The following is a 20,899-nucleotide window of genomic DNA, read 5'->3' on the forward strand; positions in this document are numbered from 1 at the left end:
TCCCCGAGTTTCCGTCAACCTTATGATCTACTTGAACCCAAATTGGACTGTTTTCGAGAACTACACTCATTTGCAAATCAATTTGGTTTTCACGAGAGACTCAACCGAATCTCTCGTTTATGATATTCTACAACTGAGTGTGCTGCACACAGGCCGCCTCATGATTCAGTCGACACGATATTCGAGATATCGCAGTATATTCTTCATAAAGGAATAGAAGGAGTAGAATATCATAAACGAGAGAATCAGTTGAGTCTCGTGAAAACCAAAGTGATTTGTAAATGAGTGTATTTCTCGAGATGTAAGGGTTGTTTAACCTGAAGGCATCGCAGAGGGATTTTAAGCGAAGTACTCGGATAAAACGAACGACCGGATACACACTGAACTTATGGGAGTGCGCAACCTAGTGCCATGTGGATTCTGCTTCCTCTTAGTGGATGGTATATCTGAGAAAACAAAAAAGACAGGATAATAATGAAGTAAATCACACTATTCGTCCAACGTGACTTAGCCAAGAAATGGACGGTTTAGAAGCTGAGCTATAAGCATCTATGCAAGCCACAGAAAGATCAACCCCCCCCCCTACAAAATGTTACATACAGTGTCCCAGGGCGCGACAAGCCATCCCAAGGGCAGTGAGACTCCGTTCCAATGAGTCTATGTGTAGATCTGGTGGGCTGCCGCTCGTCTGGCTGCGACGGGAGTGCTGTTGGGCAATCAAAAGTCCACAGAAGTTCACTGGGAACGGAAATTGCAGAGTTTCACGATCTCGTAGTAGCAGGACATCACTAAAGGTCTGGAATCGGAAAACAACAAAGAGCGATTGCCTGAGTGGTTCTGTTGGGAAAAGATAACTTACCGAGTGAACCAGTGCCAACTACCATCTGGGCGCTACACCGACATTTCACAAGTAGTGAGCGTTTGGAGTTCGACAATCTCAACGAAAATTTTATATCACTGTATATGTCACGGCTCCCGACTAACCGGGAGTTCTAAAAGAAGAACAGTAGAGTTGAATACCTAAGAATCTGGTTATCAGTGCTATATAAACAGTAAATGGGTTCATGATCGAGAACGCCCGGTCGAGAGAAACCAAGGATGGGCATGTTGTGACTGGTCTGAGATTCGAGTTTGGACTTCATTAGAAAGGATCAGTTCGGTGATTCACCTTAAAAATACGGTTGCCACTCCATCATTTCGTTCCAGTTTACGTTGCCTTCAGTCTGCGTGAAATCTGACCTCTGCTCATGTGGCATGCATTGTGCTGAGTAGTCTCAGTAGAGAATGAGTATTGCCGGACAGTTAAGTCAACATGGATAAAATAAACTACGACGAACATGGAAGTCGGTATTAAAGGTTAGCGATTCTAACACCAAGGATTCAGAGCCAATTTGTCAACAGCACAGCTATCAGAATCAGCAACAGCACAGGTGACATGTGGGTACGTGATTGATAGATAGGGTATGAAACAATTTATGAAAAGCTCTATGGATTTGACACTTAAAGAAGCCTACCATGTTCGCAGTTGAATGAATGTTTGTGTTGGCACTTCGATCCAACACTGGAATCAAATGACAATCTCCCATATTAAGGTCATCCATTTCACCAGCCAACTCGTACAGTTCACGGGGCTTCGTACTCTGCTTCTGCAACGCCGCGAAGAAGCCACCACGTGCCCAACCGCCACTATCGTCTGCATCGGGTGTGTGGGGAATCAAAGTTTTTTAAAACTTTCAGTAACCATAACAATAACTTAGCATAAAATAATGTTTCTGTGAGTGACCAATCAGAGGAGAGAAATCCATCAACTGGAAAAATCGGTTCTTAACTTATACTAAGCACAGTTAGCTCTGCTTATTTTGTGTTCGTACTCAATCGTTATGAATAATAAATTAAGCTCTCGAGACCTACGGCGTCATATATAATACAGTTAGTGTAAGAAGGAAGGCACGTTTTCGACCACCCAACATGTTGTATTTTGCAAGGAAAGCGACCCGGTTGATAAGACTACGTCGCAGCCGGTGTGGCATGACAACATTTTTAGTTGTGACGTTCCAGGTTGCATGCGGGCTGGGATACTGTTAAGAGGCTCACATCCAGACAGGAGTACGATTAGGGCTCTCAACGGGAACATTTGGCTCAAAAGCCGGGCGGCAACGCACCGATTGGATGCTGGCAATCTACCAGAGTACCATATGTTTTCTGTGTCTGTCCAAACTCCCAATATGGAGGACCCCCATCTAAGTGAGAAACTCTGCGGGTGTCCAAGTGAACCCTTTTCCCAGTATAGCTCAGTGGGTAGTAGTTATACAAAACGCAACACCGTTTAAGGTCCAATATGGGGTACGCACAGGGTTGCAATTATTCTACCTTCTTACCGAAGCCACACACAGCTACCATTTATTGGGAGTATAACGGGCTACGGAAGTATCACCCATAGGTGTGGTATGACGTGATACAAAGCAAAAGCTATTAGGGTTCGGTTCGGTACCCTTCGATGGTCATAGTGGTCAATTTTAGTATGAACCACCAAGTATCGATGTAATCCCACAAAAGAACTACAGGTTGAGCGGTACAGCCTACCAAAGTCATTAGTAAAACTGCCTAATATTTCGCCTGCCACCGCGCCGGATTAGCGAGGATTTATAGCGCCTACTTACATGAGGTTCCTCAGAAATAACGAAACACTTGTTCCAGCATTTTACTGAGGTGTGGACGTTCGCCGTCTAACGTCCTACAGAACAAGCGACTCCTTGTGAAATCCAACTTCCTGTTTAAAAAAATCTGACGATGGGAAGCTTAATAGCGAGTGACATCTTACATAAAGAACATCGTATGCTCGCTACATCAACACAGGCGAGACCAGCTGACAGAGAAAGTGTGAGTCGGGTAAGTAGACGCCCTTAAAAACTGTTCTGGAAAAAAATGATTATTGGCTAGGCACTACATTCCTTGGCACGCATTTGTTGTGGCAAATAAAACGATGGAAATGAAAAAAAAACTCAAAAAAGTGAACGTGCACTTTGGAAGGTAAACAAACAGTGCCCAATGCGGTTAAAAATGGATGAACATACCAACACTGAAACAAACGATCGCTGGTTTTCGGTAAGATGAACAGTTTTCTTCAAAGTTTGTCAAAGGTTCCGAAGCATCCCCAAAAACGTAATGAATGGTCACTGCAGTCCCGGGCTCCTCATTCAGATTGGCTTCATCCTCGACTAGAATAGCGTCCAAAACTGTACCAGTTTCGGGGTTTTCTTGGCCTTCAGAGACAAGCTCCCTAAAGACGCTCATTGACAAATAACCAGCAGATTTCCATAAGGCTTTCCTAAAACGGAAAAGCAGGTCAGTGTGGTTGAAGCGTCACACGGACACAACAGAGGAACTCCGGCACCTACCCGTTTATCAGCGGATCGTCCGTTCGCAATAATCAAAAGCAAAACGTTGTAAGCATTCCAAGAGAGATCGTTCCTAATACAAACCAATCGCACGAATAAGCATGGCCCCCGGTCAATCATAAGTGAAACCACCTGAGAAGTTAGTCTTAGAAAAGGCAATTAACGTTTATCCTGTAGTATCCACATTCGAACAATTACTGTACGTACCCAAAATACGATACAAACCTTCCGAATAAGCCCTAAACGTAACGAAACTGGCAGTCCCTTAATGCCAGGCTTTCAGCCGCTTACTACATAATACTAGGTATGAGGGAAGAAGCATTTTTAAGTTAAACTATACTATGGAGTATCAGACAAATAAGACGTCACAAGCGGTATTCAAATTTGGTGTGAGGAGTTACAGAGCCTATCTCTATGCATGAGTTGTGGCTTCTACGTGCGTTTACTTAAGTCCGCTCAAAAAGCTTATTCTCTAACAGCGCCTCTGACGTTCTCCTGCATATAAACCTACGCAGCATCTCAGTCCGCAAATGGACGCCTGAGATCAAGGGTTGTAAGCGAAAAGTAGCAGTACCAGTGCGCCACAAGTGAAGTGACGTCACAGTTAAACCAGTTGATCGACAGTGTATAACTCAGGAAAATTCGGACCCGGAATTTCCTGGAAAGATGTTTGGACGGACCAACGGTGTGGTTACTTAGTACCTGGATAAGACGTAAGCAAATTCATCCACTTCCCAGAAAAGATGAACCAGCTGGTGTTCTTATGGGATGAAATTCAGATATGCAACTTCCGAGTAGCCTTTGTACCCACGGAGACAGATGAATCGCCAAAGAGTATTCGCGACAGGGACTACTAAACAATAAACAAGAACAACTACTCATGATGTGAGTAGCAGAGGTTACTGCACGGTCAGAGAAAAATTGGTTCATCAAAGCAGCAGCTTTTAAAGCAAAGCCATCATATTAATGGTATTGGAGGAATATGTCAGCCTAAATGAACTCAGAGATACTGAACTACGAATTCCTCTGAAACTTGTAATCCGCACACATGAGAAGCATCAGAATACTGCGTTCTACGGACCTTAACTCACTAACCAGAGCAAATAAATCAAATTAGGCTCCACGGATTACGGGAATATAGAAACATGCGCATTACGACAAAGGTCAATATCTCCTAGAGGTCAGATAACAAGATAGAAGAAGTAAAGAGGATGCACACTGGAGCTATAGAAGGGTGTGGACATCTGAGGTTAGATCAAAGAACGGATAGTCTTGAAGCTTCATCAGATACCGAAGATTCCCTGTATAAGAGACTGCGTCTTTAGGGGTACATGTGAGAGATGAAACAGAATAGGTCCTGAATGGCCCAAGTTTGTTTACCTAAAAATGAGTCAAGTGGTTCTTTGCCACGAGAATGGAACGATTTTGCGGTGATAAAAAGTGTTTTGTGACTGGTTCGGAGACCTAGGGTAGGGTTCGTGCGGTGGCTGTTGTCTACTAGGTATGGCAACAGGGAATTGGCAACACCAGTCCAGTCACCTACCTTTTCTTAAACATTAATCGCTCTGCTCAGGCAAAGGTCTCTAAGCAGAGCTAAAAGGTAACGGTCTACACTAACTTTTGAGTGTTTGTACGAATGTGTGGAACACGATGCCAATAAATACTCACTTTTTCTCCAACTTTCTCTCGGCACGCTTGGCAGCAGCTTCCGCTGCCTTTTGTAACCGAAGTTCAGCAGCCTCTTCAGCCTTGGTAGAACGAGAGACAGAAAGATCGCACCTTAAATTAGTCTGTGCTAATGCACAAAAGGAAGCAGTAGACAAAGAGGCAAGAGGACCAGTGTCGGAGAAATACCCGAGGAAGCTTTATGGCTTAAGTCGTAAAGTCCAATAATGATTAACTGTCGAATGCTTTCGTTGGGCAGCAGCCACGTATCACACAAGAGGCGCGAGACATGAATCACTTTCCGCAAGGTCGGGCTCAGACAGAAACAACTGACCTCAGGACCGCTTTCCGGTGAGAGATGAGACGCTGCACCATAGTCACTCTCGAAGATTACACTGATACTAGGTTAGTTATGCACCAGATCGGTGGACTAACCGGAATAGGAATGATTTGAACGATTTAAATCATTGAGTTTCCTTAATTTATTAAACAAGGATGGTCCTGAAAACATAAAAAGTGATGACTTGACATTGAATGGTTCGAAACTCTGATAAAATGAGGAGTGGGTTAGCTACAAGCGGAAATACAGAGCTGCGTTTCATGACAAACAGGTTGGTGGTACATGAGAAAAGTTCACAGCAACGTCATTTCAACGTAGACTGTGTATCAGATGGCTGAGTGTATTAGGGATTCGTTACCTATAGAGATCCGAGATCTGCTTAGATGAAACCTACGGTGAAATTCGAATTTCAATGAATAAAAAGAATGCTCAGTGGCGAAAAGCGTACGAACGCAAATGTGCCTAGAAGGAAGAGCACGATTTCCGATACTTCCAACGTGCAAGAGTGAATTTCCCCGATAGGAATATTTATAAATTCAACGAGGGCTAATTCAAGGTTTACTTTCCTAAAACAACCCTGGAAAATGAGCCAACCGGCTATGTGATTCAATGTTTTCATTGCACACAGGAAACAACTAATAATAATACTAATAATTGTTCAGTTGTAACGCCCTTTCCGTGCCTAGCTGCCCTGCCACCCGAAGGTTGCACGAGGGCTGGAATACTGCCAGGTTGCCCAAGCCTAGACAGGGGAAGTCCAGAGGCAGAGGTCGGGTTCGAACCACGGACCTTCCGATCACTAAATCCGGAAACAACTAAGTTGCAGCTGCTTGGAAGTTTCATGACAATCGGCAACACCTCCGTAGTTCCAAGTAAAACAGTTTAATATACAGAAATTGACAGGATTAAATGCGTTCTTTGCCGAACAGCCGATTGCTGAAGTCTGGCAGCAAGATCGCAGCAAAAGCTGGTAGTATTCATAGCATAGCACAGGTTGTCAGATGGACGAAAGTATGGACAAGTGCTTGATAAAAGAACTGATGAGATTTCGGAGGGGTAAAGTTACGCGTATTACGCAACCCACCTTTTTCTTTTTCTCCGCAAGTTCTTCGGGCGTCAGTTGTTTCTGGCCGACCTTAGGGCGCTTCTCGAAGGACAGTGAAGTTGGAGGAACAGGACCCTGACTTCGTATACGGTATCCTTCAGCCACGGCAGCGGCCTCCTGTTCTTGATGCAGTTCTTCATCGTGAGCTAAGAAGCCAAAGGTTATGGAAAAAAGTAACAGAATACAATGGCATTTTACTTGCTGCAGCCATAGACAGGCGGCGGTGCAGGTGGCTGGATTAAACAAAAAAAGTTTCACGGTGTTGGACCCAAAATGGTCTTTAAGACCAGTTCCATTGTAACTGTGGTTTCCCGGCTGAAACTACAGGTATGCGTAAAAGTCGGAAAGTAGATGTACCTGTATGACGTTTAGGCTGAGACCGCAATAGCAGCTCTCAAATAAATAACTCCGACCAAAATAGAACATGCATTTACTTCGCTGAGTGAGCGAGAAATCGAAAGATAACTCATCTTATTTGTTGAATCATGTGTTTGCACAAAGAAACAAGCGAACTTTGTTCAAATGACACTGTTCGGAGATGCGGTAGAAAGAATGCATGCATAGGATAGCTGAACTAAGGATGCAGACCGTGGCTGCAAGTCAACCTAGGCAAAAGGATAAGAGAAAAACTAAGAAGACCACTGACTGATCCGAATAGACAGTGGTTAAGGTGCCAATTTCTCTCAAAATTACTTGCACGTTGCAGTAGTCATATAGATAAAGACCGACCACTCCGAAGACCTAGAACATTAGGAATGTTAACCATGAGGTGAGATTTTTTCGAAAGCATTGCTCATAACCACCGCGTCCGAGCCCTACAAGTTGGTTGATCATGGGATCAGTATTTTCTCAAAAAAATATCGCCTTTCCGAGATGTTGATCAGTAAATATCGAAAGCCCCAAAGGTAAGGTTTTCTCATACGAAAAAGACCATGGTGCTAGTTAAATGACATCCATAAACAGCACTGAAGTGAGGCATCTACGACCATCCAAACGGACCAACATATGGATATTACGGTGCGGATGTGACTCGTGCATTTTTAGCTGTAGCAGTCAAACTGTTTACTCTTTAAGCGGCACCATGTACGAAACGGAAGGAAACGAGTACATATACTACAATTCGTATTCCCACATTGGATGTTTTGTATGCATTGGATTACAGTAAACCACACAAGAGACTCTTTCAAAGAGAAGTCAGTATCTACAACATTCCACATCAGCGAACTATGAACCTCATCTGGTGGGTTCATGGGAGTTTCTGGGGAGGGATTAACGTATACACCAGTCAAGGGCGGTACAAATAGATGAGTGAGAAGTAACAGGTCCGAAAATTCTAAACTAACAACAGTGAAAAACAGAGGTAACCTTGTAACAATAGCTTGAATGAACCTAACGACACACACTAACGGTTGTGATGTATACGAACTAAGAAGAGAAATGAACGTAGCTCATTTCATCTTATACCTATGAGAAAGATATCAAATCCAACTATCAGTGTTAGATGGGAAGCAAAATTTACTGGGATGTTTCCCTAGCTCATGTAGGGGCGACGTATCTCACTTGGATCACTCCAGTTAAAACGTTCTATGATGAGACAGTCTGTAAAACAGCAGGTAGAATGAAGCCCAAACTTCGTGGTGACAGAGTAGCTGTCGAAAATAAGAGCCAACTTGATGACAACATCAAGTAGCTAATACGAACATGCTGTAAAAATTATCAGATGGCAAGAAACTATGACCAAAGGTTTTTCAAAACATTGTCATTAAACGGGGTTATAACGCACCTTCTTTCAGTTGCGCAACGGCTTGCAAGTCAGCTTCGGAAACTTTGCATTGATACGGAGTCTCGGTGAGAAGTACCCAGTTCGATTGTTTATTCGAGTTGAGTTTTGCTTCGACCGGCAGAGGTGGCAACCAGTGCCACGTATCCGGATGAGTTTCCCCTAAAATTTCGGCGAAGTTCAGGTCTGGTTTGTCTGACAAGCTCGAGGCATCTTCTACTTCCTTTAAATTCATATTATCCAGAAGTCGGGCCAAACCGAATTTAAGTACCATTGCTAGCTAAAAACAAACACAATAACAGGTCTCAGTCAATGTCGTTGAAAATGAAACGCTAGTGTGGGTTAAGCAGAATTGAGGCACATACTTCTTCGGGGCTAGGTATATCAGCTTCATCACCTTTCACTGCCATTTCACCAGATCCTAAAACACGGGCAGTCAGCTTCAGTTTGACATCAGCACGAGAAAGAATGGCCTCTTCGACTGTATCTCGGCCAACTAGACGAATGACGCGAACCGGTCTGGAATGAGAGGATAGGAACAGATTAGAAATACGAGCGACAAAGTATTGCTTGACAAAAAGCAGGTGTTTGTTTTGTGAAGGAAAGAAGAACGCGGTTTCAGGTCCGCCAGTCAAAATGAATAAAATGCAATGCAGAAATGGGGGGCAAGTTATCAATACCAAATGCATATTCATTCCCACTTTGACCACCGTCCAGCGCCAGCTTATCAATGGCACCCCTTTACGTCCGGGTAACTTAGCAGCGTTTCAGCCCATAAGAGGCGTGACATTTTTATGCAGTGAACCGAAAAATTTGTCCAGTCGACAAACAATAAACCAGGGAAACACCTTAATCTTCAAGCAATCATCCGCTCGACAAAGTTATTCTATCTAGAATTCGAACACAGCTGATATTGCATTCAAAAGAGTCAATTTTCCCGACCAACTTATGTACCACGAGAACTGGTAGCATTGATTCTAGGAAGAGTATGAAAAGATGAGTTGAACTGAATGCAGATTAGTTGTGATTATCCTGAACCGAATAATGGGCTTAGGTTCAGTCCTCTATCCAGGTGGAGCAATAAGACCTAACTCAACCGATTAGGAAGGCGTGTTGGATAACTTACTTCGTCTGTCCAATGCGATGTGCACGGGCGGCTGCTTGGATGTCATTTTGTGGATTGAAGTCACTATCAATAAAAATGACAGTATCTGCAGCGACTAGATTCAGGCCCTGTCCGCCTGGAAAATAAAATAGAAAAGGCGACTGACTGATTCGGGGAAATCACGGTAGCTAGCTAGCCACTTGTGCGAAAAACGGAATATCTCGGTCACTTGAGGCTGTTGGGTTCCGAAATACTGCGCACTAAGCTGGAAAATCAAAATCGTGTAGACGAAACATTTGCACAGATAAAGTGTTCTCTCCACAACTTGTTTTTATTTTGTTTTTTACTACAAGTTTCATCTAAGGAGCGATTTGAAATATTGTCCAATCCATTTTCAGACTCGTAATCCGTATCGCTACGGTGACACGTTCTGACCAAAGGAACTGAGTCCAATGTAGCCAAGAAGCTTGCTGGTACAGCGCGATAGTGTACTGGAAGGAGTGATTGGTGATCAACGTGATAATCTACTAGAAAATATGGATAAATGGCACCACACAACCAGTGACGCAGCTATCCTGTTTTCATGACCGGCAGCGATTCAGGACACCACTGGGATCAAAAGTCTTCTTTAGGAAAGAGTTGCAATAAAGTAAGAGAGTATAGTGAAGGCCAGCGTTGGCAGAAAAATCATGACGAACCTGCTTTCGTACTCAGAAGGAATAAGAATGTCTCATTGCTCCTGTTGAAACAGTTGACAGCGCTAACTCGATCTTCACCACGTACCGAGCCATCCAAACGTTCGTAGGAGTAGCCTACAAGGGAACAAGCGGTAGGCTTCGAGACCATTGGGATAACAGGAGTAGAGCAAACAATAGAGCGAAAACAAGCGTTTGTGCCCAAGTAAAAAATCACAGTTTTGCACAAGGACGTTAACACAGAAAGTATAACGAATAACAATGCAAAGCCGAGATAATGTCGATCTATAAGGGTGACTGACATGCTACCAGAACGCTCATTGATAGATGGACTGAAACAGTGAGTCATCTGTTGTGCTCTTTCTCCCAGTAAGTGCTAGGTTTCTTTGAAAAAGCAGGTATACAATCAACTACTGCATCATCAAAACAGAATAAAGCAACGCGAAGTGCGGCGGTAGAGAGGAAAGAATTGAAACGAACAGAAATTCGGAATTTGAGAAAGCTTCGTTCAGTTTGGCACAGGTTTTTACAAATTCAAGCATCACATCATGTGACAGAGATACAAGGCTATATAGGTATTATATTATTATACTATATATATATATAATATTTTATTAGATATCAGAGCATATTAAATCATAGAGCATAGTAAATTTGATGGATCCCAAGGCTGACGCCACGTTGTTTTTCGCATGACGTTCTTGTACCCTTTTCGGAGATTCGGATCACTCCACTTCACTAGAATTCTGTTTTCGTCCCAACTATTCCGCAGTAGGGTGGTGAGACAATTCACTAAGGCTTCCTTGAGATATACGGGGTGCAGACCATCCGGGACGGGCACACTCACATTGGCGGGATGATATCTCACGCTGGATTTCTGTTGTTGACGGACGGTTGGTGGCGATATTCCACTTTCACTCGTTGAGTTCTTTCAGGAATTGTGTTGAAGGAGGCCATGTGAACTGTTCTTTAAAATGTTCAACCCCGCTAGTTGGTGGCGATATTCCACTTTCACTCGTTGAGTTCTTTCAGGAATTGTGTTGAAGGAGGCCATGTGAACTGTTCTTTAAAATGTTCAACCCCTCGCTTAGGACGACAATTTCGCGAGTGATTTGCCGTTCCAGATTGCTTCTTAATGTTTCTCCTTCTGGCTGGTTGAGCGAATCAGCTGAAAAAGTGCACGCCTGTAGACTACAGCGATAGCGTTCTCCACCTCTTGGACCTTCCGAATCCACCAGCGTTCTCTATCATTTTTCAGGCTCATGATTATCCGGCGTTTAAGGGACCTGTGTGTGCCATCATGGCCGCTAGCTCCTAGTGTGACTTTTCGAATAGCAATAAGATCAGATGATCTCGACAATATCCAGTGCTCATTTGATCGAGTCGCTTGGCTTGGACATACAGTCCTACAAGTTGAGCACATGGCTTCTTTAACTCGCCTCCATTCAATCTCCAAGCATTCATAGTCATCATGTGCTTCCGGTAGATTTCCAGCCAGCCAGCTCGATACTCTTGAGCTAGTGAAATTCGTCGAAGTTGATGAACGGAGTTGCTCTGCTTCGGCATGCCTAATGCCTATGAAAAACGAAGTGATAACCCAGCTCGCACGATGGCATAATCGGAGTCAAGTTGAGTGCCCCAAAAGGGAAGGTAATCTCTAACTGAGGCTCTCTGTTGGTAACTAACAGCTACATAGTCCAACCAAGTCCAAGACTGGCTTGTGGTTGGTAGACTCCAAGTACCCCGATAAACAAACCGACGCAGCTAATCACCAAAAACATGGCATGCGAGATGTTCTCGAGGAACGGACTCTTAAATTTGTTTTAAAAGGCAGCTGTTGCTACCTTACGACTCGCCCTGATATTCGAGGGGGGTAAGAAAGAAAACTGACCACTCGCGACTTGAAAACTTAAATTCACTTCGAAAAACTGTCACGTTTATTTGGGGTGTGTTTCGAAACCGTGCTTTTTGTTCACGTACGTATGGTTCTTTAAGTCTCTCCAAGTCCTCATTTCTATTAGTCATATATATGGTGGAAGAGTACGTCCAGAACGTTTAGTACTCAGAACATAAAATACGCACTGGGCAAGTGTTGAAAGGTCATTTTGGCACTACAGCATACAAAAGCGATCCGGAGCGGGAACCTCAGGTGCACTGGAGAGGAGGGTAGTAAGGAAGGGAGGGGTACAGTAAGCGGACAACTAAACCGGCAGCAACAGGGCGCTTTCCGTAAACACAATCTTAAGCTGGCTCAACAAATCCGATCGACATGAGCCGAAAGTTTCAACCAGACAACAACAGAAATACCGAAAAATAGGCATGAAAAGAATGGCCGTTATAGTGGCAAAGTAATTACGAAGGTAAGAGAGGAAGCAGGGGACAAAAGATTAGGATAGAACTAATGACCATAAGTAGATAAAATACTGCGCTTCACAATAAATACACCCCTCGGATTCCATAAAGTATTTGCGGCCAACTCAAAGTCGAATGTTTAGTTTCAGCAAGTTCGGAAAGATTGAAGACCGACGATATGTAAACATAAAGTTTAGTGGAAAAATGAACGAACCTTTGAGAGTCAGATAATCCTGCACAATGTCCAACATGCGTGTCATTTGGGAAAAGATCAGAACTTTGTGAACAGGTCCAACATGCCGAGTTGATGTTTGATGCTGTTCAAAAGGATTGTACAGATAATCCAATAGTAGATCCAGCAGCACTAGTTTGCTACTGGCAAGAATCAAATGATCCCCCAATTCGAAAGGTTCCGGCTCAACACCTACGGGAGGAGAGGGAAAAGTAGGGGGGTTGTGAGGACATCTGGGGAATTAAGAGCCCTTAAGACTGACTTGTAAGCGGTAAAACCATTCTGTCTTCATAGAGGAGGAAGTACGGTTTAGCTGACGACAGTAGGTACAACAGATACAATTCGTCCTGTGGCGTGGAGGCAACATTGTTCTCAGTAAAATATAACAACCACGTTTATCGGCCTCATGCCATTCAGCGTCCAGCTGGCTGGTTAAGAGATAAGCACAAATGGAAAGTACAAAAAGACTTCTCAAACCGCAAACTCAATGGAATCCGTACATAACGCCTAGTGAAGGGCCAGACATCATTAATCTAGTTAAGGGGCGCTTACAGTATACTGAAATTCATCCTGAATATTTCGACCAAGTGGACAGTCTATGGATATCTTTCCTTCATGAAGTCAGTCGTTTAAGGGGGGACTCGTTCGTTTTTGTCACTTAGTTTTCCGTTATCTTTAGTTTTCAATCTTCTCGTGGAACTGCATCAAAATAGCGGACTGCTCCGTGATTGCAGGGCACTGTGGCCTAAAAATGCGATGAGCTTAGTGATTTTGGCGTCAGTGCACTGGTCTGAAATCCACACAAATAAGGATATGAAAAGGGGGCGTAAGCATACACGCCGGTGATTTAGGTGAGCAGTTGTGTTTCACTGAACAGTCGAAAGTTTGGTTGAGCAAAGATGAGCATTATGGAATTTATCCACACATAGTGACAATGTAACTTGGCTATGAAACAGACGTCTAGCTATCATGTTACCATCTTTGTCTCCGAGAATGACAATCTGAGGGGATACTAGATGCCTCGATAAACCCTGATAACTAGTTAAAGGCTAAAACTGAAGCTGTCATACATCATCATCATCATTATTGGCAGCAAACGCAGTTAAGAACACTGATGCTTCATTGTAACTTGGGCCTTAAGTAGCCAGTTCTCAAAACTTGAAACTGTTTGAGTTAATACATGAGAATTATTTAAAGGTGAAGTGGAGACGTTTAGATAGGTGCATGAATACCAAAGGTTTCTCCAAAATCAAAGCAAGCTTATGGTGATGCCTTCGGTGAATACAGACTTGAACGAAATAGTAGGGTTCTCATTATATCTAGTGCTTTGAAGAGATAGCTTCATGACGCATCATTTTGCCATCGGATGTTTAAGCAGGGGCTGTGGGAGAAAACTCGTCTCAGCCTCCCACTGATGCTTTCTAACCGGAGCACAATTACCTTATCGAATGAATGGGAAACCGGTATCAGGGGAATTTATACTTAGTTACAATGCTGTGCAATATCCAAGGCGCCTTTACCTGATTCACAGTGAATACCAAAATACAGGTTGAAACAATCAAACCAGGCACAACGTGATTTCTTGCCAATATAAGAAAGCCTAACTTGGGTGTGGCTGTCATAAATGACTAGACATTTATGATAATTGTGCGCAGGTGGTTTGATGGGAACGAAGAACCGTACTTGAATTGATTGCTTGGGTGCTACTTAGATCGAACAGTTTTGCCTTGGATTGAAGGAGCAACGGACACAATTCTTTGTCGTCAGTCAAAAGCACAACACAAAATTAGGTCTTCAGAAGACTTTGTTCAGTTTCGATGAACGAATTTGTAGACAACCAGACATCATAACGATGGAGGACCAGCGCGAATGCCTTCAACATGCTGGAAACATTCAACTATCAAGAGTCAACGAGTACCCTATCTGATTTTTTAAACAACATGTGGGCAGAAATCTGTCCAACCATGTGCAGACATCCGGCAGTAATTTGCAGCCAGTAGCCATTTTAATGCACACGTCTGGTATGCTAGACCCCATCAATAAAGTACCATCTGACTAATACTTAGGTAAAATAACTTATAGTGACATATTGTACGGATAAAAGATCCCGTTCCTAAGGACAGGCGCACTAACCGCACTTGCACGATTCAGCACTCACCTTGTCCAGGGTTCTGCTTATCACCCACAAACCATGCACCAAAAAATATGTTAGTTTCAGCTACTATGGTGTCGGTCATCGAGAAATGGAAGACCAGAGAAGGCTTAGTCACAAATTGGATGCGATGAACCAACCAGCTAACTGGTGTTGGATCAATGAAGCTCAGATGAAGCTGAAATTCGGCAGCTAAAAATTTAAGGTGACAGCTGTGACGCAATGACGCCGCCAACTGCATGAATGAGTCGGGTCAGTGCCCTTAATAGTGGCCATACGAGTTAGGAGTCCTCACCCATGAAGCGATAGTTGCCGACCGTTCAGCTCACGGTTAGACAAGATCTCCGTCCTAGCCAACGCATTCTATTAAGCGTGCATAATGCGTTTATCGGGAGAGCTTCCACTTTGTAAAACTATATGGCATCGCTAAATCGACGTCCCAATCAGATCTGACCGGTGCCATAGAGACAATGATGGTCAAACGCTAAGGATTTACGTATATGTCCTGCAAGCAGATTCCACGTATGAGTCAAGAAGCACCACGGAGTGCACTACCACAGTGTACACTCTTTGCTTGGTACAAAATGACCTCGCGCCGGTACCTCAAATGTCAAAGGTTGGTAAGATCCTCTCTGGTCTTCCCGATTCGTGAAGGATCCCGTCTTCAGTCAGTCGGCCGAAATACAGTGCCCAGGTAAGAAATTATCTGCCACGCCGGTTGGCTCGTCTGTAACCATGAGGTTTGGGTCTGATCCTACCTAGGCCAGTAGCAAAACCTGAAACTTTGGTATGCGCTTAACACTTGCAAATGTGGCAGTATTATTGAGCTCATTCAGAAATAACTAACATCTGAAAGATCTGAACCAATCAAAACAATGCAGGTTGTGTAGCCAATATCTCGGGAGCATTTTGAACCGCGATCTGACAGAGGCGGTCGGGGAGGTTTCAAGCAGCATATCAACAACAAAGTTGAGGAGGAATGGTGAAAGGGTACAACCATACCTTGTACCACTGGATGTGGTGAGTTCAAACGAAAGCCTACCGTATAAATGATACAGAGCGTCTCAGATTCTACAGCCACCAGGCTGATATCCCGATGGTTTCCGCAAGATTTTTTGCACCATTTTCGAAGATTAGAACAACGGACGAAGTGCTTAATTCCACAAGGGACAAACTTTCAGTCACTAAGGGTACGAATCAAGGATGAGAGACAATCCCATAATCCTTGATGGTACTGCACGGCTGAAGGTGATTTGACGTCACTTAGCCATCGTTGTTCATGCATTAGATAAAGGGTACTGTGCAGAATTGAAAAACGATCGAGTGTCTGGGCACCGAATTTTAAATCATAATATCAGACAGTACAGTGGCCTCAGTGATAGTGAGCACATATCCCCCACATGGACAGCGCTAATATCACCACCTAGTTTTCGGGTCACCGATGCTACGGGTTGATCTTTCCGGTCTTCTCCAATTCCACAGAATCAGTCGCTCCGTTAACGATCCCGATGGAGACATTGCACATTTTACAAAACGTCACATTAAAAACATTAGCTCAGGTCGCGGTGCACTCCACCAGTTATTCCTGTTAAAGATTTTCATGAGGGATTTAAAATTATAAAGCGTTTTAACGCTGAGCACGTCCCACATTCGCGATGATGATGGTTTTAATTCGTACGTAATTGAAAGTGTCTGTGCATCAGTGACGTAGTTTCTAGACAACACAAGTCACGGCAACCTCTTAGTAACGGTCCTAAACACGATCATTTTGACAGTCCCACAAGTATGCATTGAAATTTAAGTCTGCCTTAAGGACTTTTGTATCGAGTGCACATACGGCGACTCCAAATAAGAAACATCTAGTCGTTACACATCTAAGGACAGTACAAAGTGGAGTGATGCACCAAGTTTTCATCCTTCTCCACCAGTCAAATCGAATTCGGGTTCTAACGGAACAACTCGATGCCCGATAATGTGTCTCTGGTCTGAGATGGGACAACAGTGAGTGTAAATAAAAGACTCAAAAAGTAGTGTTGGGAAGCCTCAGCATCACGGAGCGATGGTGTTAGTTGGGTAGATGCTCTTGACGCAACGGGGCATCGGTCTGACGGACACACAGATCACGAATAACAACACCGCTACACAAGGCAAATGTTAAGGACCAAGCATCCATGTTCTTTGTAATACGGTGCTCCCATCCGATCACAACACTCTCGTTTGAACAGTCGTCCTCGTGTTCTGGCGTAATTATTCCGGTGAGTTTATACCAAGCGGAAAGGGGAAGCGCTGCACTCAAGTTTCACTCTTATTAGAGCTCATCAGCAGTGCATATCCAATGGCCGTAGCGGAATTTATTCGTAATGAGTAAAAGTATGCAACCACCCTGGGAAATACTGATATACAAATAAAGACTGAGTGAGTGCAATATGCTGCGTGAAAAATTACCGTCGAACAGGTATGGGTGATCGACACACTTCCGCAGTTGCATCAACAAATTAGTCACCCGATAGGTTGGGACTTTCGCTCGCGGGGCACCGATTTCCGTACTAACAACAGATGTCAGTACATCTGGAACGAAGATAAAAAGGCAATGACCAATCATCGGCACGAGAATCAAATGAAGAAAACATATTTCACCATGCCGCAAAGAGGTTTGTTTCTTTAATTCTTCCTGTCTCTCCTTCCAGCAGGTAACAATTTACTGAAAGGTATGATAGTGAAGTTTCCTCTTCGTCCCCAAAAATCACGCAGGTCTCCGTTGGTAATCCTATTGAGTAAACTGTTCGCGGACCAATGATCGTGAACCAGGAAACCAGAATGTCGGTCTAGTGGATCAGAAGGCCAGGCAAAAGTAGAATTCTCTTCCAAAGGCGGGTATGAGCGGTCGCTACTAAAACATGTGTTGATCGACGCGAGGGATGAGAGAAGAATACGGATTTCTAGGCACATCATCCTTCACGGGAAACCAAAGCTAAGTCTACTGGACAAATTTACACTGAGAAGCTAGTCTTGACAGCGTTCACCAGATTGCGAAATCGTTCGGGACCGACAGGTCCGTATTTTGGATGTAGTCTTCCATGTTTTAATCGTTCCTCCCTAGATTTGTGCAGTACAACAGTATCTCGTGAGATTCAGAAGAACTATCACCGCTGAAACGAAGTGAGGATATTTTGAGCGCGTTCTCTCTTCAGGATACATTCGAGACGCCATGTTATTCAACAAGGATCCTACCTACTGAAGTGCAAGAATTTTTCTTAGTGTCTGCTCTGTGGAATGACACTATCAGAGACAGTGGTCATTACCCCACGGTCCACAAATTCAATCTTCTGAAAAAAGGCAACCTTTATGAGTTCGATTCATGGACAACGGCCGTAAAAACAAAGCTATAGTGACCACCAGTGAAAAATTCGACTCAACTAACCTGCATTACGGGTTAGTAGGGCTCGATAGATTTTTGTCTGCAGCGGCGTTAGAGAATGATAGATCAGCAAATCCAGTCGCGGTGGTAAGTCCAATAGAACTTGCTGTTTGGTACGGCGGAGAAGGAACGGACGCAGGAGTTTTCCCATCTGCACATCTCGGACAGCTTGTTCTTTGCATTGAAAAGTAAAAATGGTATGCTAGGATGCAATTTGTAGTGATCATACTGGACGTACGATTTACAAAAGGAAAAAACACGTAGCGGACGAGTGAGTCGAAGGGACCAGTTGGTAAGGGTGCATGAAGCAGCAAGTAGAGAGAGCGAGAAAACTACGAATGTATTCACAATCTACCAAAATATTAATAGAGGCTGGTGAGAACAAAACAGTGAGACACTCACAGCGAAGGCAGACCGATGAGAAAAGGCGGATGTATAGATATTCAACTGAGGTTTCGTCTCGCAAGTGAAACCAATCTGTACCGAAAAACCGAGAAGCACTGTGCAACCGTTTCATCCTTATTAGGAATTATCAGTCGTGCGCATCTCACAAAATTCGAGGAAGTCTTGGACCCGCCACTTCATGGCTACGTCTAAACACTGGACCACTTGGCCTTCGACAGCTGATCAATCGTGTAATTTACTCGCATTCAAACAGAATACAGTGCCGCTCAGCCATCAAGTAACGAAACATGCGATACGATGTTGACTAACTTCTCCACTGACGACTTCTCAGATAGAAGCTTCATTCGTCTTGTGAAAGAACAGTTTCACAAGACTTTCTGTTCAGTTTTCCAGCTCGCAAGCTTTGCACCGGGGTGCAACGGCTACGTCCACTGAGGATAAGGAAAATGAGGAAACGGGAGGCGATGTGCTTATTTGTCCATTGAGGACAAACGGTTTCGTTTGTCCGATGTGACGTGAGGTGGTAGCAATCCAGTGAAAGCAGTAGCTTTGATGCAACACCACCACTGGCTGCATGACACGGTCGTATCTGCCAGGGTAACCAACCACTGATTTGTCCCGTACACGATTCACATCTGGAGAGACGGTAGTCATCAACACGACCCAGTTGACTGGTGAGGCTTTTCATGCTTCGTTGAGAAGTCATGAACGGACAATCCCTGGGTGGTCTCTATCCGACACTAGGCTGGGTAAAAAGGGCTCTACGCGGCTAGCTGTTCTCTGGTGTAAGAATTACATGGCCTAACGACGCAATTTACGGAGTGTGACCAGCTAATATATCGAGGGAAAATGAGATTTCCGAAAACCACATGGCATACCTCAGCCTAACTTATCTGGTGCTCCCAGAAGGGAAAATACCTACATGACGCCAGTGAATGTGGTGAACTCAGCAGGTGATTTACCATGGACGAAAACGCGTCCACGGCATGTACAGCCTTTATAACAGGCGATTTAGAAGGATCACTCTTCATCTCCAAACACTGCCACAGTTTCTGACGATCAACGTAGTCAAAAGCAGATTTGATATCGAGAAAGAAAACATTTGTTGGTCGTAGGAAAGAGTGGCGTAGTCCCAGTACTTGTCGTATAGTGAGGATACGATCGATGGCAGACCGGGCAGGGTGAAACCAGGCTTGGTTCCCGGAAATCCGGCTCTCCTGATCCGCCTGCGTCCAAATATACCGAAAAAAACCCTGGAAGGTAAAACCACTGGGTTGGTGCCCCGGTGGTTTCCATACCGTGTTCTTCCACCCTTTTTGAACGTGGGAATCACCGTCGAGGCGTTCCGTTCTGTTGGAAGTTTTTTCCCCATCCTAGGTATTTTGGAGCAGAGTCGTTATGTTAACCTGGACAGACTCACCTGAAGAGTGCAGGATGTAAACCATTTCCAGGGCGTTTTGGATCTACCAGTACTCTATCTACCCTTGGACAATCCATTATTCAGCGCTTGAAAGGTCTGTTCATGCCATCATAATTTTCCTAGATTCAATCAGAGCTGCTAATCGTGACGAGGTCGGGTGTTTATTCGGGTATGCAAGCGACCTTTGACATAAAGCTTGAAAATATGGCTTGGCTTCTGGCAAGTTCTGTTTCACTCTTCCCCAAAGACCATCCAAACCACTACTAAACCCATCGTACCCATCGAGTTCTGCAAGATTCTCAGCCAGCTCAAATCAAAGTATCCAGCGGGTCTCAAGCATCTGCGGTGTTACCTGACTGGGAAGTCCTGCCCGGCGGGTCAATCGATCGTCACAACCAGGACAGTTACTGGCTCGTCGTTCGATGAGTACGGCATACCAACCACATCGCCCAAGTGTGAACACGTACGCCTGTTCAGAGGAGAAAATTCAAATGCATCCAGTGTGCACTGGCGGAGTGTTGGGAACACGCTCGTCTCGCGTGTCAGATTTCCGCAGTTTAAACCCCGACACGGCTATTGGATATGTACTACTGATGAGCTTTAATAAGATCGAAACTCAAAACCAGTGCTTCCCTCCTTGGGTGTGGACTCATCAGATTTCCTTTAAACCCCGACACGGCTATTGGATATGTACTACTGATGAGCTTTAATAAGATCGAAACTCAAAACCAGTGCTTCCCTCCCTCCGTGTGGACTCACCAGAATAATAACGCCAGGACAGAAAGAAGACTGTACAAACAAGAGTGATGTGAATATGAACTATATATATATA

General features: G+C 44.1%; 1 protein-coding gene across 1 annotated transcript in view; it reads right to left on the minus strand.

The window, feature by feature from the left end:
- The window catches only part of T265_00031 (hypothetical protein), a gene marked incomplete at both ends in the record, with an annotated part of 46,260 nt that overhangs the window by 16,681 nt on the left and 8,680 nt on the right, over positions 1 to 20,899 (minus strand). Inside the window, 12 exons of the mRNA XM_009163688.1 lie at positions 601 to 796; positions 1,515 to 1,693; positions 3,075 to 3,328; positions 5,067 to 5,146; positions 6,488 to 6,603; positions 8,292 to 8,568; positions 8,654 to 8,807; positions 9,415 to 9,529; positions 10,092 to 10,205; positions 12,655 to 12,864; positions 17,270 to 17,392; positions 18,246 to 18,416. Of these exons, the coding sequence (XP_009161952.1) occupies positions 601 to 796; positions 1,515 to 1,693; positions 3,075 to 3,328; positions 5,067 to 5,146; positions 6,488 to 6,603; positions 8,292 to 8,568; positions 8,654 to 8,807; positions 9,415 to 9,529; positions 10,092 to 10,205; positions 12,655 to 12,864; positions 17,270 to 17,392; positions 18,246 to 18,416 (1,989 nt within the window). The remainder of the gene's footprint in view (positions 1 to 600; positions 797 to 1,514; positions 1,694 to 3,074; positions 3,329 to 5,066; positions 5,147 to 6,487; positions 6,604 to 8,291; positions 8,569 to 8,653; positions 8,808 to 9,414; positions 9,530 to 10,091; positions 10,206 to 12,654; positions 12,865 to 17,269; positions 17,393 to 18,245; positions 18,417 to 20,899) is intronic.

The sequence above is a fragment of the Opisthorchis viverrini genome, assembly GCF_000715545.1.
Source record: "Opisthorchis viverrini unplaced genomic scaffold opera_v5_1, whole genome shotgun sequence".
Classification (NCBI taxonomy): Eukaryota; Metazoa; Platyhelminthes; class Trematoda; order Opisthorchiida; family Opisthorchiidae; genus Opisthorchis; species Opisthorchis viverrini.